The sequence below is a fragment of the Coloeus monedula genome (assembly GCF_965178545.1).
Source record: "Coloeus monedula genome assembly, chromosome: 24".
Classification (NCBI taxonomy): Eukaryota; Metazoa; Chordata; class Aves; order Passeriformes; family Corvidae; genus Coloeus; species Coloeus monedula.
The window spans coordinates 1972285-1998907 of record NC_138804.1 but is presented as its reverse complement, the minus strand read 5'-3'; the positions used below and the strand labels follow the sequence as shown (position 1 = coordinate 1998907).

The 26623-nt window shown below is 48.0% G+C and overlaps 1 protein-coding gene across 3 annotated transcripts; it reads left to right on the top strand.

Moving 5' to 3' along the window:
* The first annotated feature begins 216 nt into the window (after window positions 1-216).
* Window positions 217-26227, top strand: KHDRBS1 (KH RNA binding domain containing, signal transduction associated 1). Of its 3 annotated transcripts, none has more exons than XR_014227056.1 (11): window positions 217-539; window positions 7105-7232; window positions 8733-8849; window positions 9800-9946; window positions 12840-12976; window positions 14151-14379; window positions 16547-16614; window positions 16825-16883; window positions 20873-21070; window positions 24015-24087; window positions 25315-26227. XR_014227056.1 is itself a non-coding variant. In XM_082296479.1 (9 exons), exons 1-9 carry the CDS (start codon window positions 236-238, stop codon window positions 20968-20970), a joined length of 1287 nt encoding a protein of 428 aa, XP_082152605.1. In that variant the 5' UTR covers window positions 217-235; the 3' UTR covers window positions 20971-22308. The 3 variants fall into 3 exon arrangements, 1 of the variants encoding a protein (XP_082152605.1); XR_014227057.1 differs by having other exon boundaries at window positions 25856-26225; XM_082296479.1 differs by lacking the exons at window positions 24015-24087; window positions 25315-26227 and having other exon boundaries at window positions 20873-22308.
* Window positions 26228-26623: the final 396 nt, after the last annotated feature.

Below are 26623 nucleotides of genomic sequence, written 5' to 3'. Positions count from 1 at the left end.
TCCTGAGGGGACGGCGGAACCCGGCGCATGCGCGGAGGCGCGCGGGGTGGTCCCGCGGCGGGGCCGGGGGGGGGCGGGCTCCCCCCTCACGCGCACACGGAGAGGGGCGGAGCTTCCGGCGCGGCACTTCCGGCCCCGGCGCTGCGCGGGCGGTGTGGCCGCTGCGCTCCCGCCGCTGTCCCCGCGCTGTCCCCGGCCCGGCCCGGCCCCGGCGTCCCCTCCCCGGCACCGCCTCATGCAGCGCCGCGACGACCCCGCCGGCCGCCTGTCGCGGGGGCAGGGACCCGGCGGCCGCGCGCCGCAGCCGCCGCGCCGGCCGCCCCGTGGCGGAGGGGCCCGCGGGGCCGCGAGTGGGGCGCAGCCGCCGCCCGGTGGGGCCGCGGCGGCCGGCGGGGCCTCAGGGCAGGGGGGCTCTGGTACTTCGGCCCCGCTGGCTGGCGGCAAGATGGAGCCCGAGAACAAGTACCTGCCCGAGCTGATGGCTGAGAAGGACAGCCTGGACCCGTCCTTCACGCACGCCATGCAGCTCCTCACCGCAGGTACCGGGAACCCCCGGCGGGGCGGGCACGGGCGGGGCAGCGCCGGGAGAAGGGAGAGGGCAGCGGGTCCTGGTGGCCGTTCTGGCTCTGGTGCGAGAGGGGGTTTAAAATCGCGTATTTCCTTGTGTAATCTCAGCTTAATCCGCGGAGCCACAAGTTTTGTGTGTGTTATGTTGGTGGTTGTGTTATATTATATTGTATTAGCCCTTGCGGTGTAACCTCAGCCGGGCAGAAGGAGAATCGAGAGAATGAAAACCCTGGCGGGTTGAGATAACCGTTTAAATAATTGAAATAAAATGCGATGATAATAGTAAATACGCTGATAATAATAATAATTGTCATGTTGAGAGGGAGTAGAAACAAGCGATGCCCGATTCCTCACCGCCCACTGAGCGATGCCCACCCCATCCCCGAGCTCCTCCCAAGTCTCTCCCGCAGTTTATAGGATGGGAATGACAGTCCGGGGGGATGGAATGTCCCTTTGGACAGTTCAGGTGACCTGTCCTGACCTGTCCTGGCTCCCCCCCCCCCGGTTTGGGGACAGCTCCTCTCCTTTACTGAGAATTCTTGGGGTAAACGCTGCTCGGGAGCAGCCAAAGTATCAGGGTGTTGGTAATGTCATTCCCATAAAAATCCTCAAAAACAGCTGTTAAGAATAAAATCAGCTCTGTCCCAGCCGAAATCAGGGCGGCCCTTTCATCCCTGGGGAGAGAGAGGGACCAAAAAGGAACCTTAAAAACCGGGGTGGGGGGGGGAAGGCTTCCCACGGAGCGGTGCTTGAGTCCCGCTGAGCCATTTCTGGGATTTTTCCCTGCTGGAAATCCGTGTCAGAGCTGGGCTCGTGCTTCTGCCGAGCCTGAGGAGGGACTGGAAATGGCAGTCTTTGTTCTGTGCCCAGCCGAGCCTTCTCCTTCCCCATCGCCGCTGTCCAATCGCCTGGCAGCTCGGATTTCCCTGGATCTCCCCGGTGCAGCTGCTGCACCGCCTTCGGGGCCTCCATCCAGCCGATTCAGCTGCTCCCAGACGCTGGAGTCAGCTTAAAAACGGGAATGAGTTCAAATATTCCCTGCCACTTTCTGCCTTCCGTGCGCGGTGGGGAGCTGGGAGGCTCCCAGAGCAGGAATCTGTTCGGATTTAATCTCTGTGTGAGCTCGCTGGTGCTTAGCATCGTGCTTTTAAATTATTTATTTTGTCGAGGCTTAAAAATGCAGAGTTTTTGGTGCAGCTCTGGAGGTTTTATGAGCTCGTTTAATGCAGGGAATAATTCTTGGGAATTGCTGTCTCTCCCGTTGTGCAAACAACTGGGAGAGATCGTCACGGCATCACTCGCCAGCGTCTTGATCTAAATAAATGAGTTTTATAATCCGATTTTCCATCAGTTTAATGGTTTTGATTAATAAAATTCTTCAGCCAGCTCGGCAGTGATGCCTCCCAGCCAAAGAAAATCCAAGGAGTTTGCAAATTCCCACACAAAGAGCAGCGTCCTGCAAAGCCTTCTTCACTTGAGGGGTGTAACGAGGATTTAGGAGGATTTATCCATTTAAAAATCGCTGATTGCAGCTTTGGGAGATTGAAAATTGGAACAGCTCCAGCTGTGGATATTTGAAAAATCGCTTTCTTTTTTTGGGAGCATTCACAGTCCCAGTTCTAGGTGAGATGAGCAGGAAAACGATGAGGAAGAATTTGAGGTAAGATGGTGGCTTTAGGTCAGTTTTTTTGCCTGGATGACCCCCAGAGTACTCTGGATTCCTGGGAATTTCCGACTGCTCGTGGCACCCTTCGGGGCTGTCGTGTTGGAGAGGCTGCTGTGCCTTGGAATTTCAGTCTGGGCCAAAGCTGTGATGCACAGAGCCAGCACAACTCCAGCAAAATGACTTCCAGACACAGAAATGATCCTGAGTGTCAGCAGAATTCCTATTCCAGCCTTTTTTTTTCCTCCAGGAGTGGAAGTTGCTCTGCCTCAAGGAGGGAGCCCTGCAGGAATTCTGCATTCGTTTCTCTTCAAACGACATGTTGAAGTTGTCTGAAATACTGTGGTGGTGCTGCAGCTGCATTTTTAGAGGGAATTGGCTTTTTTTGGGAGCAAGGGCAGGGCAGTGATGGGATTCTTATTGATTCCATGGACTCTGGGATGAAAGTGGCTACATTTAGGGTGCTGTTACCCTGAAGCGAAACTGAAAACTGGGATTTCTTGCGTTTTCAGATACAATCCGTGTTTCCCTCCTGGGATTTGGGGTCTGTGTGGCTTTCCTTTTCTGTAGGAATGAGCAAATCCTTTTTTCCTTTGGATTTCTGCTGTGGAGAGAGAGCAGGGGGAGCTGCTGATGGTGTGAAAGGCACAGCCCTCTCTGCTTCCCTGCTTTGGGAAGATGGGAGATATCCCACCTGTGTGTTAGCCAGGTGTGGGTTTTAGGGTTTTTTTGGGGGAATTTTAGCTGTTTTTATTTCATGGAGAGACTCCAAGGGTCACCTCTGAGCTTCCCAAGGATGTGTGAGCTGTCATTCCATGTGGGGTGGCCAGGAGGGATGGGAATGGGTGGGAAGGGCTGGATTCCAAGCAGGAAGGAGCAGCTGGAGTTGGAACAACACGTGGAAAAGCTGGGAGCAGCTGGAGCTGCTGGGGGACTCCCACACAGAATTCCCTGCTGGCTCTCAGGCCAGATCCAGGCTGTGCATCCTTGGGAGTGGGAAAGGGCTGGGTGGGAGTGTCAGATGGGTGGGTGGTGGCTCCAGGGAGCCCAACAGAGGGATTAGAGAGGGCTGAGCTCACTGGGGATGAGAAGTGTCACCCTGAAGCTCCTTCACACAGAGTCCAGGCTCTCCTGAAATGGAGATTCCCTCAATTGCTGTCTTTCCCAGTGGATATCCTGCCCCCAAACTGCCCCCTTAAATTGGCCCCAGCTGTCTCAGGCCAGGTTATTCTTCCAAAACCATTTCACTGTGGCACTTTTCAGTTTATACTTTGTCCAACCATGGCAATGTTCTCAACTGCTGTGGCTGCTGTGGCCATTCCCTTCCTCCCTCCTTTGGCCATTCCCATTCCTGCTGCTGTGGCCATTCCCGTTCTCATTCCTTTGGCCATTCCCATCCTCCCTCCTTTGGCCATTCCTGTTCTCTCTCCTTTGACCATTCCCATTCCTGCTGTTGTGGCCATTCCTGTCCTCCCTCCTTTTGGCCATTCCTGTCCTCCCTCCTGTGGCCATTCTTGTTCCTGCTCCTTTGGCCATTCCCGTCCTCCCTCCTTTGGCCATTCCCATTCTCCCTCCTTTGGCCATTCCTGTTCCTGCTGCTGTGGCCATTCCTGTTCTCACTCTTCCTGTCCTCATTCCTTTGACCATTCCCATTCCCACTCCGTCCCAGGAGCTTTTCCCACCTGTGCCATGTCCCACAGCTCACCTTTCCCTCCCCATGCCCCTTCTCCTGGCAGTGCCCTCCCTTCCCAGCAAAGCTCCAAAAGCAGAGCTGCCTGCCCAGGAATCCCAAGCCAGGGGGTGTATTTTGGGGAGGGAAACTGTGGGATTAGGCTTGCCAAGTTCTTGAAATCCATCCAGGAACAGGTTGCTGCTTCCCCTTCCTGAGAAATCAAACCAGCTGGGAAGCAGGGAGGGATGGAGGAGCCTCTGCTTTCCTCAGAGGTGCCACCCCAAACTCTTTGGGGATTTTTGGGGGAGCACAGGGTCAGTATTATTGTGCTGTTCAGGTAATGTTTTAGCCTTACAAATAAAGTGAACATACCTGTGCTCCCAGAGCCCAGCTGTGCTGCAGGCCAGCCTTTCCCATGGATTTTTATTATTAAGGAAAAACCTGGGCTTAGCTCAGGAGCACAAACAAGGAGCAGCAGCATTATCAACCCCCTTTACCTGCCCCATAGGAATCCTGCTGAGCCAATCCCTGCCCCACAGGAAGCCCTGGAAAAGCCACTCATGCTGCCAGCCTGCTGACATTCCCCGTGGCAAGCAGGTAACCTTCTCCCAGAAAACCTCTGGAATGGGCCTGGATCCTTCCAGGAATCCGGGTTTTATCCGACAGCTGCTCCTGGTGGCACATCCAGGTCACCACTGCCCTGGGTTTATCCTTCCTCACCTCTTTCCAGGCTCCCCACTTGGATCTGGAGGTGTCACTCACGTTGCCCTGAATTCCCAAAGTTTGGAAGAGCTTGGAATTCCTCTGCTGCTCCTTCTCCTCCCCTACGTTTTCTGTTCCATTTCAAGGCATGGAGCTGCTGCTGCTGCTTTTTTTTTTTTTTTTGTCTTTTTTGAGTGATTTTTTAATTCCTTGTGGCCCTCCCAGGGCAATTCCCAGATGTTTCTGCAGCTTTGGCAGGAGGCAGAGATGGATTTTGCTGGGTGTGAACTGGGATTCAGTGGTTTGCAGAGGCTTTCACCCAGTCCTGTGGTGTTTTCAGGAGGCAGGAAATTCCTGTGTTTAGTTCCATTTTAATGTTTAATTTTAACAGCAATGAATTCCTGTTTAGTTTCATTTTATGAAGGAAGTTTCAGGGTGTTTTATTCTGGATGTGTGTGGAGTAAACACTTGTTTATCAGCAGGATGCATTTTCAGAAAAACAAATTATTTGAGAAGTGGCTTTATAGGGTTTTAAGTTATCCTGAACCAGGCCACCAGTGCAACCTTTCATTTCCAAATCTTGATTCTCTGCTCTGTTCTGGGAGTTAAATTTAAAAAAAAAAAAAAAAAAAAAACCATAAAACGAACCAAGGCAGCCCTTTTGTCTTATTTTATAGATTTGGCAGTGCATGAACTTGAGGGTTTTTTACTTTTGCTTTGTATCTTCAGAAAAATCACTTCTTTTTAAAGCAAAATTCAAGAGATCTCTTTCAAAACGACTCAATTTTGAAAAGTAAGGAGTCATGGTAACACTTTTGTGAGGGAGCCAAGGGGCTGCAGTGAGGAGAAATACAAAATTCAGTGGTTTTATCACAATTCTGTGCCATGGTTTGAGCCTAGTTTGCAACGCCAAAACCTCTGAGTTCTGTTTAAGATCTTCCAACTAAAACCCACTTTATTACTGGGCCTATAATTAAAAATAATTCATTAAAATAGAGATTATTTAATGATGTTTCCTTAAGAGTGGATTCATTTTTTTATGGCTGTGGTCAGAGATGCTTCTCAGCTTGTTCCGAGGGCTGACGGTGACCCCTTGTTCCCTTTGGACGATCCCAGAATATTCCCACATGGATAATACCCCAAGTATCCACCACCATTAAGGTTGGAAAAGACCTCCAGGACCATCAAATCCACGTGGCAGGCTCGTGGGGCTGTGAGCAGGAGCGTTTCAGGCTCAAGCAGATGGTTTGACGTGGCCAGAAACCCCAGGAAATACAAAATATTGCGGCTGCACGGTGCTGTAAATGCTGCCCGTGACTAAGCAGGCTGCAGTTTGCTCTTGAAGCTCCATCCCAATGCTGTGGATAATCTTGGGAAGTGTCTCTTTCCCCTGGAAAAGGCTCAGGAATGACATTTGCAGCCCTTGGGTTTGTTGGTGAAACGGCACCGTTTGGTTTTTTGCCAAGGGTCGTGCTCCTCTCCTGGTAAAGAGCCTGAGCTCAGGATTTGGGGTGGATATTAATGATGTGAACGGTTTGGGGGGGTTTTTTCTGTTGGACCAAAGGTTCATCAGGAATTTGGGGTTGTTAGCAATGGCTTGGCTCCAAATTTGGATGAATTTGTCCTGGAGTTGTTGGGTTTTAACTAAAGATTGTGCGTGAGCGGCCACCTCTGGAAAGAGAATTCCAGGCAGCTTCCATTTCTTCTGGAAAATGCTGGGGGTTATTCCTGCACGAGGAAAATGCATTAATAACTCAGAAATGCCTGGAAGAGGATTTTCAATCTCCATGTGGGTCATCTCTCAGTGAAAGCTGAATTTCCAGGCAGCTTTCAGGAGATGTTTGTGTACCAGTCCCTAATTAACTTCCCTTAATGACCCACTTCCAGCAGGTTATTGGGACTGTCCCAGCTCCCCTCAGGCTGCAGCATTCCTTCCCTGCAGCCAGGCCACCTCAGTGGGGTTTTAAAACTCATTTTTAATTCACCACAGGCAATTAAAAACCCAAAAATCTTATTTTGAGGGCCAAAAAAATTCGTAGTTGCATTGCTGAGAACTCGTGACACTTTTATGGCTGCACACCTGAGGGTTTAAAAACCCAGTTAGGAATTATTTGTGTGCTAAATCCGAAATTATTTCATGAAATGAAGCTGGGAGAATTTCCTGACCCAGACCACACTGGTGTTTATTGGGAATCTTTTCAATTTAACTGAAACTCGTCGTGCCAGGAGGTGTTGCCACCACTAATTAAAGGACAGATTTCCAATAATTCGAGTTGGATGCTTAAAACCTGCTGATTTCTGTCACGTGGTAGCAAAAATTTATAATTTTCACGTCGTTTGGGCTGGTTTCTTTGTAGATTTAGGGTGGGGGCTGCGTTCAGGGGCTGGCAGAGGAAGGCACAGGAATTTCCTCGTGGCATTTGTAGGGTTCAATCCTTGTCATGATTCCATCTCTGAATGTTTGAGGAATATAAAGCAGCCCTATTTTTATCTTGTTTAGAAATTGAAAAAATTCAGAAGGGGGAGCCAACAAAGAAGGATGAGGAAGAGAACTACCTGGATTTATTTTCCCACAAGAATATGAAACTGAAAGAACGAGTTCTGATCCCTGTCAAACAGTACCCCAAGGTGAGGGCCAGAAAAGAGCAACTGAATCTCTGGGATTTGCTTGTTTTCGGTGGGATTTTGTGGCAGGAGTTAATCCAGTGTTCCACTGTGGGATTTGGTTTGGTTTTTTTTTTTTCCTTTGCAGGTCTGCAGGGTTTTTATTTCTAATAGATTGAATTTTTCTAGATTGTCTTGGGTTGTGCATAGCTGGGATCTGTGCTTGCTGGAACAGACAATTCCACGTGTGGAGCTTTGTGTTTTAAATTGAAGAACTCATTTAACTCTTGAAGATTTGCTGTGAAGCTGCTGCAGAATAGATGTTGGAATTAAACAGTTCAGGGGTGTAAATTTAGCTTGATTGTTCTGCTGGAGCTTTTTTTTTTCCATGAAAAGAAGGGTTTGAAACTTAAATTTTCCTTTTGAAACTTAAATTTTCTTTTTGAAACTTTAATTTTCCTTTTGAAACTCAAATTTTCCTTTTGAAACTCAAATTTTCCGTTTGAAACTCAAATTTTCCGTTTGAAACTCAAATTTTCCGTTTGAAACTCAAATTTTCCGTTTGAAACTCAAATTTTCCGTTTGAAACTCAAATTTTCCGTTTGAAACTCAAATTTTCCTTTTGAAACTCAAATTTTCCTTTTGAAATTCAAATTTTCCGTTTGAAACTCAAATTTTCCGTTTGAAACTCAAATTTTCCTTTTGAAACTCAAATTTTCCTTTTGAAATTCAAATTTTCCGTTTGAAACTCAAATTTTCCGTTTGAAACTTAAATTTTCCTTTTGAAACTTAAATTTTCCTTTTGAAACTTAAATTTTCTTTTTGAAACTTTAATTTTCCTTTTGAAACTCAAATTTTCCTTTTGAAACTCAAATTTTCCGTTTGAAACTCAAATTTTCCGTTTGAAACTCAAATTTTCCGTTTGAAACTCAAATTTTCCGTTTGAAACTCAAATTTTCCTTTTGAAACTCAAATTTTCCTTTTGAAATTCAAATTTTCCGTTTGAAACTCAAATTTTCCGTTTGAAACTCAAATTTTCCGTTTGAAACTCAAATTTTCCGTTTGAAACTCAAATTTTCCTTTTGAAATTCAAATTTTCCGTTTGAAACTCAAATTTTCCGTTTGAAACTCAAATTTTCCGTTTGAAACTCAAATTTTCCTTTTGAAACTCAAATTTTCCTTTTGAAACTCAAATTTTCCTTTTGAAACTCAAATTTTCCTTTTGAAATTCAAATTTTCCGTTTGAAACTTAAATTTTCCGTTTGAAACTCAAATTTTCCTTTTGAAACTCACATTTTCCGTTTGAAACTCAAATTTTCCGTTTGAAACTCAAATTCTCCGTTTGAAACTTAAATTTTCCTTTTGAAACTCAAATTTTCCTGTGCATTTTTTGGGTGAGGTGAGGAGAAAACGGAGAATGGTTTTTTTTTTTTTTGTCAGCCAACAGAACATTCAGAAAAATTTTTGTTGACGCTTTTGAGCTCTGAAGCTGATTTTTGTTTGGTTTTTTTTCTTCATTTCCAGTTCAACTTCGTTGGGAAGATTTTGGGACCTCAAGGCAACACCATTAAAAGACTTCAGGAAGAAACTGGTGCTAAAATCTCCGTGCTGGGGAAGGGTTCAATGAGAGATAAAGCCAAGGTAAGGGAAAACACACACCCCCAAAATTCCTTTTTTATGGTGGCAGAATTAGTGGCTCTCCAAGCATTTTCTTAAAAACCAACCCAGAAAAAGCTTCTCTAAAAGATGAAGCACAAAGTTGATAAAACAAGAATTAATCCCAGCTCCTCCCTGAAGAACCATTCACTAAAGGAATCTTTTCCCCTCCATCAAAAGATAAAAATCCCCTTTTTTAGCTGCTCCCTCTGGAATCCTTGCATTCTTCTGGTTCAGTGGAGATGTTGGAGCAGCATGTTCCTGATAATCTTTGCTGAATCACAGAGTGCCAGGAGGGGTTTTTTAACAGCAAAAAAAAAAAAAAAAAAAAAGAAAATCTGGGGAAAAAGATGGTTTTTATTTCTTCCTGCTTGTTTTCCAAACTGAGCTTAAGAATAGGCAGAGCTGTAAATTAATTCTGCTTTGACTTGAGCAGCACAAAAAGCTTTTTAACACTTCCAGGTTGTTTGTAACTTCTTAAATAACTGAAAAACAGTCCAAAAACCAGAGATATCTTAAAGAGATCTTGGAGCAGAGGTAGAGGAGCTGTTTGAGGCATGAAGCTCTACAAAGTGGTGTAAAAGAGGGTATTTCAATATTCTGAGGTCAAAACTTGGCTGGCACCAATTAAAAATGGTGATTTAGTAAAAAAAACCATCCAGCCATAAAAAGGTAGAAGCTTTTTTATTACAAAACTCTTCCCATCCATGCTCTGTACCCAAAATCCCTTCCCAAACCCCCCCCCCCCCAAAAAAAAAACCCCGTGAACAGGCAGCAACAAAAAGGCGAAAGATTTTTTTCCTTCTCAAACTCTGTATCCAAAATACCCTTACAGACCCTGGCAAGGCTGAGAAAAGAGCTAAAAAGAGGTCCAAAAAAGAGCTTTTTCTACCTCTCTGATAGATTTTCGAGCCCTGTGCTGTGCTTTGTTGCAGGAGGAAGAGCTCCGCAAAGGGGGAGATCCCAAATACGCCCATCTCAACATGGATTTGCACGTCTTCATCGAGGTTTTTGGGCCCCCCTGCGAGGCCTACGCCCTCATGGCCCACGCCATGGAGGAGGTCAAGAAATTCCTCGTCCCAGTGAGTGTCCTGCTCCTCTTTTTTTTCTTTCTGAGGGATGGATCTGTCTCGGTGTAGTGGTTTGGTCCAAAATACTCATTACTGTTTATCTGCTGTGAGATAAGAATTAGGAGAAATGCAAAGCAGGCACCAAACTTGAAAGAATATAAAGTTTATTAACAGACCTAAAAGAGGGAAGAAAAAAAAAATTATACCACCTTCAGAACTCTCCTCCTCCCCCCACCTTCCTCCCTTCTCCCACTGACAATGTAAAAAAACAACCCTTGAGATGTTCAGTCTGTTTATCACTTCCATAATAACCTTGTTCAGTCCATTTAGGAAGAGGAGTCTCTCTGCTCGCATGCGAGTCCCTTCCCCGACTTGCAGCTTTTCCCACAACTGCTTTCGAGGGTCCACTCTTGAAGGTTTTTGGGGTACAATTTTAAGGTTGAGCCGTTGAGAAACAAAAACAGAGGCCCTTCTCCTTCCCTGGGAGCAAAGGGTCTTCATCATCTTCATTGTTAGGACTATCTCTGGGAGCATCTCTAGGGACTGAGGTTTTCTCCTTTCCCCTGTGGAGCAAAAGTCCTCATCTGGTCCATCTCTCCCTGTCCAAACTTCTCATGAAATTACAGCTGCGTCAGCATCTGCCTATCTCGGCACAGGTGCTTTTGCTCACGAGTTGAACACTCCACCCCCCAGATCTTCATGGAATTACAACGGGATACTCTGACATATCATAGCTTCACAACAGAATTTCAGCTTTAAGCATCTCCTCTCTCTCTTCCCTCAGGTTTCAGCTCTTCACAGCAGTAAAAGGGTTAATCTCACCTCGGCCTTGCAGCCTTGCAGCTGGAGTGTTGAATTTTTCTTATCGCAGTGGAGAGGGGGGAGAGCCGAGCCGCTCCGGCTGCCCACGGCAAGGCAGTGGGGGGGGTTCCATGGCTGGAACAGGTCCATCGGCTCCAGGATGGCCGTGGCCTGGCCTGGCCTGGCCCAAGCAGGGCCTGGCCGGGCCCGCTGGCCCCCACACGGGGCCCGCAGCCACCTGTGCCAGCGCTGGAAACGAGAGAGAGCTTGGAGGGGGAGTTTGCCTATTCTTAAGTGTGGATCACAGAGGTGTTCACAACTTTAAGTGGCTTAGAGAATTGTCCATATTCAAACTGGCCAGCTGATAGGTTCTGTCAGTTCCCAGAGGAAGCTGTAAGCACCCCTTAGCAAGGACATCCCTTCCGGGACTCTCCTTGCTAACCCATGACACTCGGGATGGATGAGGTTTGCTCCTCCTGGGTGTAGCTGAGGAGAACTGGAGTGGGGCAGCTTTGGAGAATCCTTCAGGAAGGTGGTTTTTATTCCCCTAATCGTGCTTCAAAAGATGAAATTCCCAGAGGAAACACTTGGAGTGGGGATTTCTCTCCCAGGAGGAGCTGTGGGTGCCTTGTCCAGCTCCATGTGCCAGGTTGAGTGGGAAAATGAGTTTAGCCATGGGAGAGACTTATTGGATGGCTTCCCCCTGACTTGGAACTAAAAATTCAGCTGGAAAACTTCGTTGTCAGGTCAGGAATTAAACACAGAGGTGTTGAAGGGGGTGAGGATGAGGAGGGTGACTGCCCAGGCAGCTCAGTTGTTGAGTTTTGTGGCTTTTTTCTGAGTTAAATCGATATTTTTACAGCTTTAAGTGTGAAAAAAAGCTTTTTGCAAAGCAGGTTTTCCTACTTTTCCTGCCTCTTCTCACTGGCTCAGGGATGTGTTTTTCTGCTGAACCTTTTTCTTCATGCCTTCATGGCCAAATTCCTGTCATTTTGTGCCAGTGGGTGACAGGATTGTGCTGGAATTTTGCCTCCGAGGGTGGCAGAACTTGGAGGAGTCTCTCCCATGCTTTTAAAATTCAAATTGGTTGTTAAATTAGGGAAAAAAAACGAGGAAGTTCCCACATCTGGTGGGAGATTCCTCGCTCTGTGGTGTTGCTGTGGCACTGGGGAGACCCTGGCTGGGAGGCTCAGGGTGGAGTGTCCTGGATCCCCTCAGATCTTCCCCCTCCTGTGCCAGAAACCCACAAGGGATATGTAAGGAATGATGGATATCTCTGGATTATTAATTCCAGCTGAATGTGTGTGAGATATTCTGTGTGACTGAAATAAGATTGCAGTGGGATAGGGAGCACTGGGATGGTGCTGGGATCACCAGGAAGCACTGGGATGGTGCTGGGATCACCACAGGACACTGGGATGGTGCTGGGATCACCAGGAAGCACTGGGATGGTGCTGGGATCACCAAGGGAGCACTGGGATGGTGCTGGGATCACCAAGGGAGCACTGGGATGGTGCTGGGATCACCAAGGGACCCTGGGATAGTGCTGGGATCACCAGGAGCCACCAGGATGGTCCTGGAATCACCAGGGACTACTGGGATGGTTCTGCAGTCACCAGAGAGCACTGGGATGGTGCTGGGATCACCAGGAAGCACTGGGATGGTGCTGGGACCACTGGAATGGTCCTGGGTGACTTTCTCTGCCCCTTTAGTCCCCAAAGAAGGGATCTGCCAGCAACACACTGCATCCCTCAGGAGGTGAAAAGCCAGCTTGGATTTGGGTTTGGGTTTGCTCTGCATCCCAAGCCTTTCCTTTGGGAATGGGAACGCTGTGGATTTACCTTGTGGGGGCTCATTGCCCCTTTAAATGAGGGCTGTGGGGTGAGACTTGCCTGGGCTCTCCCCACATAAACCCTCCTGACATCCCTGGGATGCTGGGAACATCAGGACCTGCTGCTGGAACCTTCCTGGGAAAAGCTGCAGCAAATCCCAGTAAAACCACCCAGATCTGAACCGAGATCCTTCCAGCTCTTTTCATTCCAGCACAGCATCCTGTGATATCCTGGAGCTGTTCTCTGGAGCTGATTCTCCCTTTCTTTTTTAGGATATGATGGATGATATCTGCCAGGAGCAGTTCCTGGAGCTCTCCTATCTCAACGGGGTCCCGGAGCCCAACCGTGGCCGAGGCGTCCCTGGACGGGGCCGGGGAGCAGCCCCACCTCCCCCTCCACCCGTTCCAAGGTATTCCCAAAATCCCAGCCTTGGGAATGCTGGATTTTGCTCACAGTTGGTGCTGTCAGGGAAGGTTAAGCTGCTTCTTTTTGCACATCAGCTGCTGGGCCTGACCTTGGAATCCAGCCAAGGTTTTCCAGCTGGTTTGGAGGACAGAGTTTGGGATGTAATCCAACACAGGGTGATTTGGGATGGCTGGAATCAATAGTTTCAGAAAGGAGCCTCTCAGAAAGGGGCCTGGCTGTTGATGGATGTGCTGCAGCCCTCAGCATTCTCAGTTGGAGCTGCCCATCCTTGCAGAGCTCTGGGGTGGCATCATTCTGTCCTGGCTGTTGTGGGGATAAATTGACAATAAAACTGTTCCTTCAGTCCTGGCCTCACTCCCTGATCTGTGGGGTGGGGCTTTTCCTTGTGCCTGCAGTGTCCCTGCCTGTGTCCTCAGTGATCCTGAGGGATCTGGAGGGCTGGGAGTGATCCCAAATAGGTGGGAGAGGCTCCTTTAAAGTGAAATTCGCTGCCCAAAGTTCTGTATCAGATTTATTTCTTTGTCTGTCTACAGCTTCCTCTATCCCCAAAAATCCTGATCCTGACTCTGGGCTGTAGATCTGCTCAAAAATGGGATTTAAATGTCATCAGGAGGCCTCTCCTTGGCTGTGTGGAGCCACTTGGGCTCAGTGTGACTCAGTAGGCAAAGCTTAGCTGATCTGGATCACGTAAAACTCCCAACTTAGGCTGGGCTGAACCAAAATTCAGTGATTTAACCCCAAAGGGCCACCAAGCCCCGCTCACTCATTCACTCCCCACTCATGGGATGGGGAGAGAATGGGAAGGGTGGAAGTGAGGGAATTAATGGGTTGGGATAAAATTCAATGGGAAAAGCAAAGCAAAACAAGGAATTCATTCCCTGCTTCCTTGGGAACACACTCCAGCGGTTCCCCCGTGCCTCCTGCTCCTCCCCTCAGCTATGGCTGCATTTCTTCTCTTCCTACACCTGTACCAGCAGAATTCCCACCCCCAGGAGGGTTTTGTGCCTGCTCCAGCACAACACCGTTCATTTTCGTGCTGCTACAGAATCCCAAGCTCCGTTCTTGGCACCTCTGTTTCATTCCTGGCAACGAAACCAGAAAATCCCCGTCCTCAGTGAGCAGCAGCTCTTCACAACCTTTTTTTCTTTCCTTTCCAGGGGCCGTGGGGTTGGTCCTCCCCCTCCTCCTCCTCCTCCTCCTCCCCCACGGGGGGCCCTGGTTCGAGGAGCCCCCGTGCGCGGGGGCATCGCCCGGGGGGCCACGCTGGCCCGGGGGGTGCCCCCTCCCCCGGCGGTGCGGGGCGCTCCGGCCCCGCGGGCACGGGCAGCTGGCATCCAGAGGATACCCCTGCCCCCTCCGCCCGCACCTGAGACCTACGAGGAATACGTAAGGAATGGGGGATTCACCAGGGGAATGGGCGTGGGGTGGTCAGGGTGGGTGGTGGGAGGTTGTGGTGGCATAGGGATCGCCGGGGATCGTTGGGAATGGAGTCGGGATCGCCAGGGATCGTTGGGATCGCCGGGGATTGTTGGGAATGGAGTTGGGATCGCCAGGGATCGTTGGGAATGGAGTCGGGATCGCCTGGGATCGCCAGGGATCGTTGGGATCGCCAAGGGCTGTTGGGATGGTGCTGGGATCACCAGGGATCATTGGGATCACCAGGGACTGTTGGGAGTGGAGTTGGGATCACCAGGGATCATTGGGATCACCAGGGATCGTTGGGAATGGAGTTGGGATCACCAGGGACCATTGGGATCGCCAGGGATCATTGGGATCACCAGGGATCGTTGGGAATGGAGTTGGGATCACCAGGGACCATTGGGATCGCCAGGGATCATTGGGATCACCAGGGACTGTTGGGAGTGGAGTTGGGATCACCAGGGACCATTGGGATCGCCAGGGATCATTGGGAATGGTGTTGGGATCGCCAGGGGCTGCTGGGATGGTGCTGGGATCACCAGGGATCATTGGGATCACCAGGGGCTGCTGGGAATGGTGTTGAGATCACCAGGGATCATTGGGAATGGAGTTGGGATTACCAAGGATCATTGGGATCGCCAGGGATCATTGGGAATGGAGTTGGGATCACCAGGGGGTGTTGGCATCACCAGGGTTCATTGGGATCACCAGGGATCATTGGGATCACCAGGGACTGTTGGGAATGGAGTTGGGATCACCAGGGATCATTGGGATCACCAGGGACCATTTGGAATGGTGCTGGGATCACCAGGGACCCCTGGGATGGTTGTGGGATCAAAAGGGACCCCTCAGATGATGTTGGGATGGTGTTGGGATCATCAGGGAGCCCTGGAATGGTTCTGGGACCACCAGGGAGCACTGGGATGGTGCTGGGATCACCAAGGGAGCACTGGGATGGTGCTGGGATCACCAAGGGAGCACTGGGATGGTGCTGGGATCACCAAGGGAGCACTGGGATGGTGCTGGGATCACCAAGGGAGCACTGGGATAGTGCTGGGATCACCAAGGGAGCACTGGGATGGTGCTGGGATCACCAAGGGAGCACTGGGATAGTGCTGGGATCACCAAGGGAGCACTGGGATGGTGCTGGGATCACCAAGGGACCCTGGGATGGTGCTGGGATCACCGGGGACCCCTGGGATGGTGCTGGGTGACCTCCCCGGCCTCTTTGGCCCTCAGAGCAGGGAACTCCAGGTGTCCTAAATCCAGAGTAAGGGTTGGATTTTATAAAAGTGCCCCCAAGAGCTGAAGTTTCCTGTGGCTGTCAGGGCACGGTGTAAAAAACGACATCCAAAAATGGATGGAATTGGCATTTCACGCTCTCTTTCTGCAAGAGAATTCTTCAGGAAGCATCAAAAATCCCCTAAAAAGTCAATATTGGAATGAACAGGGGGGTGTTTCAAGCCCTATAACTCAGCAGCACCCTTCTGCCAAGCTAATTTTGGCATTTGTGCTGGTGGTGTTCCAAAGGGAAAATGGGAAACTGGTTTGGATGCACAGGAGCATTTTTTGGGAACGATCACAAATCCTGAGACACCTGAAAATTGGGTTTCTCTTCTCAGCAAAATGTTTGGGTTTTTTTTCACTGAAAAGTTCAGAGTTTGGGGGTTGTAAATGTGGGGTTTAGATGACACAAAATTACGGAATTATGGAGGGATCCCCAGGGATCATCCAGCCCAGCTCCTGGCCTTGCACAGACCCCCCCCAAAATCCCACCCTGTGCATCCCTGGCAGCGTTGTCCTGGAGCTCTGCCCATTCCCTGGGGAGCCTTTCCAGTGCCCAGCACCCTCTGGGGGAAGAACCTTTCCGTGGTAACACAATTCCAGCTCTCCTGGCACATGGATTTATGAAGCCTTGGAGATGGAATGATTTATAAATAAATAAGAATATGATTTATCCCTGCCGAGCCACGGAGCACAGCAGGGCTCTGCTGCCTCCACGCTGTGCCTGAGCCCTTTCCCTGTGGCAGGGCAGGATTTCCAGGCTCCTCTGGAAGCTGCTGTAGGTTGGATTTGGTTCTTCCACTCCTCTTTTGTCCTTTTTTTGTGACATTTTTGTCCCCATCCTTCCCAGGGCTACGATGACACGTACGCAGACCAGAGCTACGAGGGGTACGAGGGCTACTACAGCCAGGGCCAAGGGTGAGTTGGCTTCCCTTTTCCCAAAGGAATGCTGCATGACCTTTTTCCCTGGTTTTTTTAAATCCCATTTTAAGCCAATGGAAACATTCCTGAGCTGTGGAGTTCTGCTGGAATTCAGGGAATGACAGCGAGCTTCTCCTGGTTTTTGGGAAGTGGTGGCGGTGTGGGAATGGGATTTCCCTGTGTGTAACCACCTCGTTGCTTTTCCAGGGACACAGAATATTATGATTATGGACATGGGGAGCCACAGGAAACCTATGAAGCTTATGGTATGTCTGGGAATTCTGGGACAGGGAAAAAGTTGGGAATTGCTTGTGGTCAATTTTCCGGTTTTCCAATGTGTGGACAAAAAAAAAAATCTGAGGAGAACCTCGAGTGGTTTTCGTGGTGATTTTATATCTAGGTCTGAACAATGTCGCTGGGGGTTTAGATTCTTATCAAATTTGATTGTCTCAAAGGTGAGGCTTTAAAAAAAAAAAATCCCATTTTTTAACTCTGGAAATGTCTTCATTTCCTTGTAGCTTTAGAATATTTCAGGAGGTCTGGATTTCCACCCACAGCACTTGTGCTGCAGTCTGGTTCTCCTGGGCTGGATTTGATGTGGTTCCATCTGCTTCCTCTGTCCTCAAAAGCCCTGATCCTGACTCTGGGCTGTAGATCTGCTCAAAAATGGGATTTAAATGTCATCAGGAGGCCTCTCCTTGGCTGTGTGGAGCCACTTGGGCTCAGTGTGACTCAGTAGGCAAAGCTTAGCTGATCTGGATCACGTAAAACTCCCAACTTAGGCTGGGCTGAACCAAAATTCAGTGATTTAACCCCAAAGGGCCACCAAGCCCCGCTCACTCATTCACTCCCCACTCATGGGATGGGGAGAGAATGGGAAGGGTGGAAGTGAGGGAATTAATGGGTTGGGATAAAATTCAATGGGAAAAGCAAAGTAAAACAAGGAATTAACAAACACCATCACTCCAAAGGTCCCCTCTGCCTCCTGCTGCCCATTTATTTTTGAAGCCAGGCTTGGAATGGCATCTGGATGTGGCAATGAGAAGGAATCATTGTCCTCTGTCCCCACACAAGCCTGGGCTGCTCTGGGCTGAGCCAGAGTTCATTTTCCTCCCATTTTCCTCTGGGATTGAGGCTGGATTTGTGCTCATGATCCAGAGGAGTTTTCTTCTTGTTGGGCAGGGCTTAGACACAACCAAGGCCTTTCCTGCTCCTCACACAGGGAAATTGGGAGGGGACCCCAAGGAATTTTCCAGACCACGTAACATCCCGAATTCCCAAAGTTCTCCAGCGAGCTGCTTACAGGCTTGGAATTCCATGTGGATGGAACCAGTCCCTGTCACATCTGAGTGAGGGCAGGGAGTGACATTCACAACCAGCTGGAGGAGCTTCCTGGGACCCCTGGGAGCTGGGAATTCCGAATTATTCTGCTGGGAATGGCAGAATTAGGGAAGCAGCATTGTTGTCTCCTGCTCACCCTGCTCCGAGGCTGGAGTTCCAATCCAGGAGCCTCAGGATGTTCCCTGCTCTGGGTTTAAATCCCAACCCAGGTGCCTGAGCAGGGATATTTTCCAGCCCAGCTGCTCCCAGGAACTCTTGGCTCTTCCCAGGGTTTGCCTGTGTCACTCCCAGAGGACAAAGAGCCCTTTGTGCCTCCTGGAGCTGGCCGGGACTGGGAGGCCACAACGCTCCTGGGACAGAGCTGGCCCAGCTCATCTGTTTATCCACAGGGATTTCCTTGGCTCTCTGCTTCCCAGAAAACAGAATGAGGGGAAAAAATCACGGAGCTGGGCCAGAGATAGTCGGGAGAAAGCGGGAATGTGGTGGGAGGAAGGGGGTTTGGTGTTTTGGGACGTTGGATTTGAGAAGCAATCAGGGGTGGATGTTGCAAGGAAATTCTGTTGGCTTTTTTCATGGAATGCTGGCATGGTTTGGAGCAAAAGGGACCTTCAAGAGCATCCCCTGCCATGGAGACCTTCCACTATCCCAGGATTGCGTGGCCAGGAGGGTTTGGGATGTGCTGGGGGGTGCCCTGTCCTGTTACTGGTGCAGCACTTGGCAGGTGGTGTCTGTCTGCTCCCCAAAAATGTGAATTTTCCTGTGTTTTTGAAGGGATGGAGCAGCAAATGGTTTGGGGGAGCTCTTTTGGTGGATCACGAGCTGCTGTGGGGGATCAGGAGCTGTTCTTGGAGCTGTTTGGGGGATCTCGAGCTGGATTTTGGGGGATCTCGAGCTGGATTTTGGGGGATCTCGAGCTGGATTTTGGGGGATCATGAGCTGTTTTGGGGGAATCTCGAGCTGGATTTTGGGGGATTATGAGCTCTTTTGGGGAGCTGGATTTTGGGGGATCTCGAGCTGGATTTTGGGGGATCTCGAGCTGGATTTTGGGGGATCATGAGCTGTTTTGGTGGAGCTGCTTTGGGAGATCACTTTTGGTGGATCATGAGCTGGTTTGGAGGGATCACAAGCTGCTTTGAAGGATCATGAGCCCTTTTGGGGGATCTCGAGCTGTTTCGGGGGATCTCAAGCTGTTTTGGGAGAACACGAGCTGGATTTTGGGGCATTATGAGCTGTTTTGGTGGAGCTGCTTTGGGAGATCACTTTTGGTGCATCACAAGCTGCTTTGGGGGATGATGAGCAGCTTTGAAGCATCACGAGCTCTTTTGGGGGATCACAAGGTGTTTTGGGGGATCACGAGCTGGATTTTGGGGGATCTCGAGCTGGATTTTGGGGGATTATGAGCTCTTTTGGGGAGCTCTTTTGGTGGAGCTGTTTTGGGGATCACTTTTGGTGCATCACAAGCTACTTTGGGGCATGATGAGCTGCTTGGAAGGATCACGAGCTCTTTTGGGGGGATCACAAAGTGTTCTGAGGGAGCTCTTTTGGGGAGCTGTTTTGGGGGATCACAAGCAGGATTTTGGGGGATCAGGAGCTGTTTTGGGGAGCTGTTTTGGGGGATCTCGAGCTGGATTTTGGGGGATTAGGAGCTGTTTCTGGGGATCACTTTTGGTGGATCACGAGCTGGTTTTGAGGGATCACACTTCAGGGGATGATGAGCTGCTTTGAAGCATCACAAGGTCTTTTGGGGGATCAGGAGCTGTTTTGGGGATCACTTTTGGTGGATCACGAGCTGGTTTTGAGGGATCACAAGCTGCTTTGGGGGATCTCAGGCTGTTTTGGGGGATCATGAGCTGGATTTTGGGGGATCATGAGCTGGATTTTGGGGGATTATGAGCTGTTTTGGTGGAGCTGTTTTGGGGGATCACTTTTGGTGGATCACAAGCTATGTTGGGGCATTATGAGCTGTTTTGGGGGATCTTGAGGTGTTTTGGGAGATCACGAGCTGGATTTTGGGGAGTCATGAGCTGGATTTTGGGGGATTATGAGGTGTTTTGGTGGAGCTGCTTTGGGGGATTTTGAGCAATTTTGGGGAGCTGTTTTGGGGGATTTTGAGCTGTTTTGGTGGAGCTGTTTCTGGGGATCACTTTTGGTGGATCACAAGCTGGTTTTGAGGGATCACAAGCTGCTTTTGGGGGATTATGAACTGTTTTGGGGGATCTTGAGGTGTTTCAGGAGATCAGGAGCTGTTTTGGGGGATCACGAGCTGGATTTTGGGGGATTTTGAGCTCTTTTGGGGGATCTTGAGCTGTTTTGGGGCATCTTGAGGTGTTTCAGGAGATCACGAGCTGTTTTGAGGGATCACGAGCTGGATTTTGGGGGATTTTGAGCTGGATTTTGGGGGATCTTGAGCTGTTTTGGGGGATCTTGAGGTGTTTCAGGAGATCAGGAGCTGTTTTGAGGGATCACGAGCTGGATTTTGGGGGATCTCGAGCTCTTTTGGGGGATCTCGAGCTCTTTTGGGGGATCTTGAGCTGTTTCAGGAGATCAGGAGCTGTTTTGGGGGATCACGAGCTGGATTTTGGGGGATTTTGAGCTCTTTTGGGGGATTTTGAGCTCTTTTGGGGGATCTTGAGCTGTTTCAGGAGATCAGGAGCTATTTTGAAGGATCACGAGCTGGATTTTGGGGCATGATGAGCTGCTTTGAAGCATCACAAGCTCTTTTGGGCAATCTCAATCCCTTTTGGGGGATCACAATCCCTTTTGGGGGATCTCAAGCTCTTTCTGGGGGATCACAATCCCTTTTGATGCCGCTTCTTTTCGGCACCATCCCAACCCCTCTTTCCCAACCCATTTTTAAGGCTGACCCTCCACAACTCCTCTCCCATCCCTGACTTTCTCCTCCTCTTCCTCACAGGCCAAGATGACTGGAATGGAACCCGGCCCTCCCTGAAGGCCCCTCCGGCCAGGCCAGTGAAGGGGGGCTACAGAGAGCACCCCTATGGACGCTACTAAAACACAAAAAATGAGGGAAAAAATCCCAATTTAGGAGCAAACAGTTGTTACTGGTTCTTGTATCTCCCGGGATTCCCGTTGCTTTACCCACACCACACAAGTAATTGTCTCCCTGTTTTTCTTCCTGGCCCTTTTTTTCCTCCCACTCCATCCTCACCTTGCATTTTTGGCTTCTGTACGTAGGAACTTTTGGAGATGAGTTTAAATAGATTTAGAGGAGAACTTCTTAATTTTTATTCTTCTTTATTTTTTGGGGTTTTTTCGTTTTTTTTCTTCTTCAGTGTGTAGGTGGCCTTTTCTTTCTCTGTCGTTTTAGGTAAAAAAACACAACTGTACCTTTTTTAAGGAAAAAAAACAAAGAAACAAAACAAAACAAAAAAACCACAAAAAAAAAAAAAAAAGCTAAAAAAAAAATGTTAGTTTCCAAAGTGAAATGCTTTGCTTAGCAGTTATGAAATTAAGGTTTTGTTAAAACTTTTAAAGTTTGTTTTAAAGGAACCCATAAAGGTTGTAGTTGCAGAATCCCAAAGTAGGCTACATTTCAAAATTCAGGGTTATTTTTAAGAATTAAAATCATAATGTAACAGTAGTGGCTGCCACCATTTTAAAAAAAAAATCTATAACTTCAGATGCCAAACCTTTAAAAGGAGATTGCTGGTGAATCTTGAAGTTTAAATTTTAACCCAAAGCATCCTCAAAACAAATTAAATAGCATTTTCTAAAGAGAATTGACTTAAAACAAAATTAGGTTGGTAAAAAAATTGACTTTTCTTATGTGGATTTTGAAATCTAGCCCCCCGTGCAGTGTTGAGATATGCTTGGGAAGATTTTTCCAGTGGAAAGGGGTTCTTAGTTTGGTTCTAAATGAACAACTTTGAAGGGGAAAAAATACAAAGCATGGCTCTAATTGCCCAGTGTTTGATAGTAGAAAGAATATTCCATGGGTAGGCCTGTCAAATTCTCATTTTTTGTAGTGCTTGGGGGCAGAAAATCCGAGACAAATTCCAAACCCGCCCAAAAAAAAGGAAACAAAATCTGAATTTTCAGCAGTCCCAGCGACTTGTTCAAGTGTATCTCAGCACGAGCTTTGCAGAAAGAGGGACACTGCAGCTGTAAAAAAAAAAATCAAACCAATAAAACAAAAAGCTAAAAAAATGATCCAAAAATTTCACTTTGTACATAAAAGTCCTAATTGGATTTGTGCACTGTCCTCCCACTCTGTTCTTGAAGAGAAAAAATGCTACATGTGTAAAGCCTGCCTAACTAGGTAGCTAAAAACGTGTCACAATGTCTGTCGAATTTGTCAATAAAGTTTAGTCCTTTTTTAATCCAAGTAAATGTGATGAATTGTCATTTGTTTTTGGAGGTTTTTGGGTTTTTTTTTTCCAATAACTTCAATGCTAATTTGTCTTTTTTATTATTATTATTATTAGTAATAATTATTATTATCATTATTATCACTATTATCACTATTATTATTACTATTATTATTACTATTTTCAAACCGTGGAGGCATTTCTAAAAATGGTGGTTTTTTGGTAATTCTCATGCCAAAAAAAACGAGAAATTTTTCGAGCTCCTTGAGCTTAAATTTCTTTTTAAATCTATTTCTATGAAAAAGACAAAAACCAAATTGTTTTTCACCCCCTGGAAGTTGCTGAAAGCAGTTTTGAGAGCCTGGACTGTGGCAGAAATCTGAATTTGGAAAGGGTTTGCTGGTTCTTTGCTTGATGATTCCGATTTCAGGTGGCCTCAGAGGATATTCCAGAGGCTGCCAGGGCTGGTTGAAGTAGGAATGCTGAGAATTCCAAGGAAATTGCTTTCTGTAACCCCTTCCCTTGGCTAAGATGATGCCCTTCCTCCTTCCAGGCAGCTTTTACTTGGAAAAAACCACTTTAAAAATGGATTTTTCTTGGTGGCCGGTGCTGCAGCTGCTCCTTAAATCCTTTCTGAGAGGGTGTGGATGTGTAGATATTTAAGATTTTGATTTCTACTTAAAATTTCTATTTAAAAGTTAATGCTTCCTGGTTTGTATTTCCCATCCAGCACAAGAATTTGGAATTTTTAGGGGGAGAGGATTAAACTGCTCGGGGGTGAAAAATCGAATTTTAGGGAAAAAAAAAACAAAAAACAACAAAACAACAACTGCTTGTGGCAGCGCATGAGGGGAATATTTAAAAATAAAACCACACAAAAGTTGTATTTGTAGATCTGTTATTAAAGTGCAAATAACTGAATTTTCAACACTGGTTTGGAGTCAGCTTTCAGGGCATAATGTGATGAAAAGATCAGCCTATGCCCCCCCTTTTAAAGGAAAATTATCAGCAGGAGAAATCAGGATGTGTAAAGCTAACAGGCATCGCAAAGCCCAAAAAGGTAACCTAAATGTCTGATTTTAATATAGCACATTTCTCTTTTCCATAAACTCGTGACGTAAACTTTTACCCAGCCAACCCTTCAGATGTTAATTTAATGTAAAAGGGGAAGGAAAAAAAAAAAAAAAAAACCACAAAAAAAACCACAAAACACAAACCTGACAAAAACAACCCCCCCACCCCACCCCAAAAAAAAACAACAAAAAAAATGTTTAAAATATAAACATTTAAAACAACCCACATGGCTCCGGCATAAATTAGCAATAACTTTTAATAACGTGCCCTTGGCAAATGCACTGTGATGGAATGTGGGCCAGAAGGAATCTTTAAATATCCTGGATTTTTCAAGGATAAAGGATGGAAAACCAACATGAATCCAAGCTAGTCTTGCTACTGCCCCACCCCCCCCCCCCCAAAAAAAAAAACCCAAATTCTGCTCAGTTGTTTAAAAAATCAACTTTTTAGCCCCCCCAGTATTGCTGTTTCCTGTGAAATGTCCATAGCTCAGCTGAAGTTGCATGTTTTTTCCTTCATGTGTAATTGCATGCAGGAATCTTCTCTTTTTCTTGCTTTCTCCTTATTTTTTATGATGATTCTTCTTCTTTTCTTTTCTTTTTTGGCATCTCTGCTGCCGTCGAGGAGCCTCACAAATTTCGTTTTAATTCGCAGGAGTTTGGGGCCGTGACTCAGCGGGGTGAGGAGGAGGAGGAGGAGGAGGAGGAGCAGGGGCAGCGCCAGCTGGGTGAGTTTTGGGGCATTTTTACAACCCCTTCTTGAGTTCCCCAACGTGGGGGTGGCACCATCTGAGCTGCTAAATTCCAATTATTCCTTGGATCTGCACGGCCAAAAAAAAAAAAACCGGGAAGCTGCTTCGCTGCCTGCTGCTCTGGCAGAGGTCACGGCGTGGAGGAGGCTCCCGAGCTGAGGTTTTAGGGGATTTTAAGGGATTTGGGATGAGATCCGTGCCTTTGGAGCTGGGATTCAAGGATTTGGGAGTGCTCCAGGCAGCAGGGGCGGTGTTGGATTTCATGGAATCACGGCTTGGCTTGGGAGGGGCCTGAAAGGTTCTGTGTTTCCCAACCCTTGGGATTTGTTACCCGATGCTGCAGGAGCAGAGCCGGCTCTGGGAATGGCTCAGCGGGAATTCAAATCCATTAAAATTCCAGGCTTCGCATCTGAAACTCGCAGCCTCGCCAGTTCCAGCCCTTCCATCCCTCACTGATGGATTCTGGAATGGGATGGGGCTGCTGGGGTCAGTTTTTATGGAATCCTGCCTGATGGATTCCCTCAAGTGATCTTGGGATGCATTTCAGAATCCCAGGATGATTTCAGTTTGGGAGGGAACCTTAAATCTCATCCCATTCCCGTGGGCAAGGACACCTTTCCCTAGCCCAGATTGCTCCAGTCTGGCCTGGAACACTTCCAGGGATGGAACAAAGGAGATGCTTCCCTAAAAAAATCACTTTGATAAATGGATGGGAGTGATAGGGGGGGATGATCACATCAGCAAGGACACAACTCCCCCCTGAGGGATTCCTTTGGGAACAGCAATCCCTGGAAGTCTGAGATCCCTGGAAGTCTGAGATCCCTGGAAATCTGAGATCCCTGAAGTCTGAGATCCCTGGAAGTCTGAGCTCCATAAATAAAAATTACAAAGGAATCCACCCTTGAAATGCTGAAAAAGCCCAAAGCCAACGTAGGCACATAAAAGGACAAATCGAATTTTATAGGGAATGGTGAAGCTCCCAAACGAGCCCCTCTTATCTCAGGGCCAGTAGGAATGTGTGGGAATGCTGCAGCAGGGAGATTACCCTGAATTCCTGCACTTGAAAATCGGATCCTGCTGGAAGGGAAATGATAACAGGCCTGGATTTGTGGCCTGGTTATCAAATCCATCTTCATTTAGGGTGTAATTGGAACATCGATTTCTATGGCAATGCACCAATCTTTCCCGTTTCTCTCCTAATAGGTACAGCTTTTCTATCAAGTGGAAAAGATTTGATAGAGATCATCTCTTAGCATGCAGTTGGGTTGGTTTTATTCCCCCAAGTGGATTTTGTGATGCTGCCTTTGGAATAACCCAGCTCGTGCCTGGAATTTTGTGGGATGTTGATGGGAAACGCTTCAATGTTGTGGCAGGATGGAAATGGGAATATATCGAAATATAACGGGATGTGCTGGGTGTATTTTGCCAACATGCCCTGCATCAGACAGCTCCCTCCCTCCCTCTCCAGGCAGATTTTAGCCCTGGAGCCTGCCAGAGCTCGTTTGAGATCCCAAAATAACCCCTCAGCATCGGATGTGCCTCTCAGAGATGCTCTAATTAGCCAGACATCCCGGGGGTGATGCAGGGATTTGGGAGGGATCGAGATTCTTTGGAGTCTGAGTCACCTCAGTAACCTGGATAACCTTCCCTCTCCTGCTGGAGGTGCAATTCTGCTCACAAGTGCCAGGGATCTTCTCCTCTCCCTGCTTTCCCGAAGGCCTCATCCACATCTCGTTATTTGTAGGATTTTGGGAAAGACCCCAACCCAGAGAAAGGCCCCCGTTGTTCTTGGCTCTGTGCACGTCTCCTCTCTGGAAGTGTTTCCCAACAAAACTGTTCTTGTCAGGAGAAACTTGGCTCTGGGAACATCCTCCTGCTCTGTGCCTCAGCATTCCCATCCTCCCTGGCCTTTTCCCTGAGTGGGAACAGCTTTTCCAGCCTCCAGGGTTGTAAAACCTCAGCCTGGCCTTGCTTGGAGCTGGCACAAACCTGGATTTTGTCCTCAGTGGGATCTTGGGACAGCCACGGGGGAGTGAATCCGAGGAAAACACTCCAGCTGGACTTGCCAGAGGTATCCCCAGCAGCTTTGCCTGGAAGGAGACTCATCCCCTGCCCCTTCCTTACCCCTGGTTTCAAGTTGCTGTTTGGATTACTTCAATAAAGCAAGTGGCTCCAAGCTTTATTCTATGGAATCATGGATTCAGGGAATGCTGTGGGGTGGGAGGGACCTTAAAGCTCCTCCAGTTCCATGGCAGGGCCACCTTCCACGACCCCAGCTTGCTCCAACACTCCAGGAACATTCCAGGGTTGGGAATTTCACAGCTTCTCCGGGATATTTTATGTCTCCCTCAGCCTCACTGAAAGCACAGTGGGTTGAGGCTTTCCCTTAATGCATCCCTCCGAAATTCCATCTCGGATAAGCTGAGTCGGAGAGCACAGCTGGATTCCCTGCCCAGCTCTCGCAGCAGATGATTCTTTTTTATTCAGAATGAATTTGAAATCTGGATGAGAG

What these genes read in the sequence shown, in the direction of transcription:
- KHDRBS1 (XM_082296479.1), top strand. Translation starts at nt 236, where the DNA reads ATGCAGCGCCGCGACGACCCCGCCGGCCGCCTGTCGCGGGGGCAGGGA. An exon ending in CTGAGACCTACGAGGAATAC is followed by an intron (nt 14,380 to 16,546) that starts GTAAGGAATGGG and finishes CATCCTTCCCAG; the next exon opens with GGCTACGATGACACGTACGC. An exon ending in GGAAACCTATGAAGCTTATG is followed by an intron (nt 16,884 to 20,872) that starts GTATGTCTGGGA and finishes TCTTCCTCACAG; the next exon opens with GCCAAGATGACTGGAATGGA.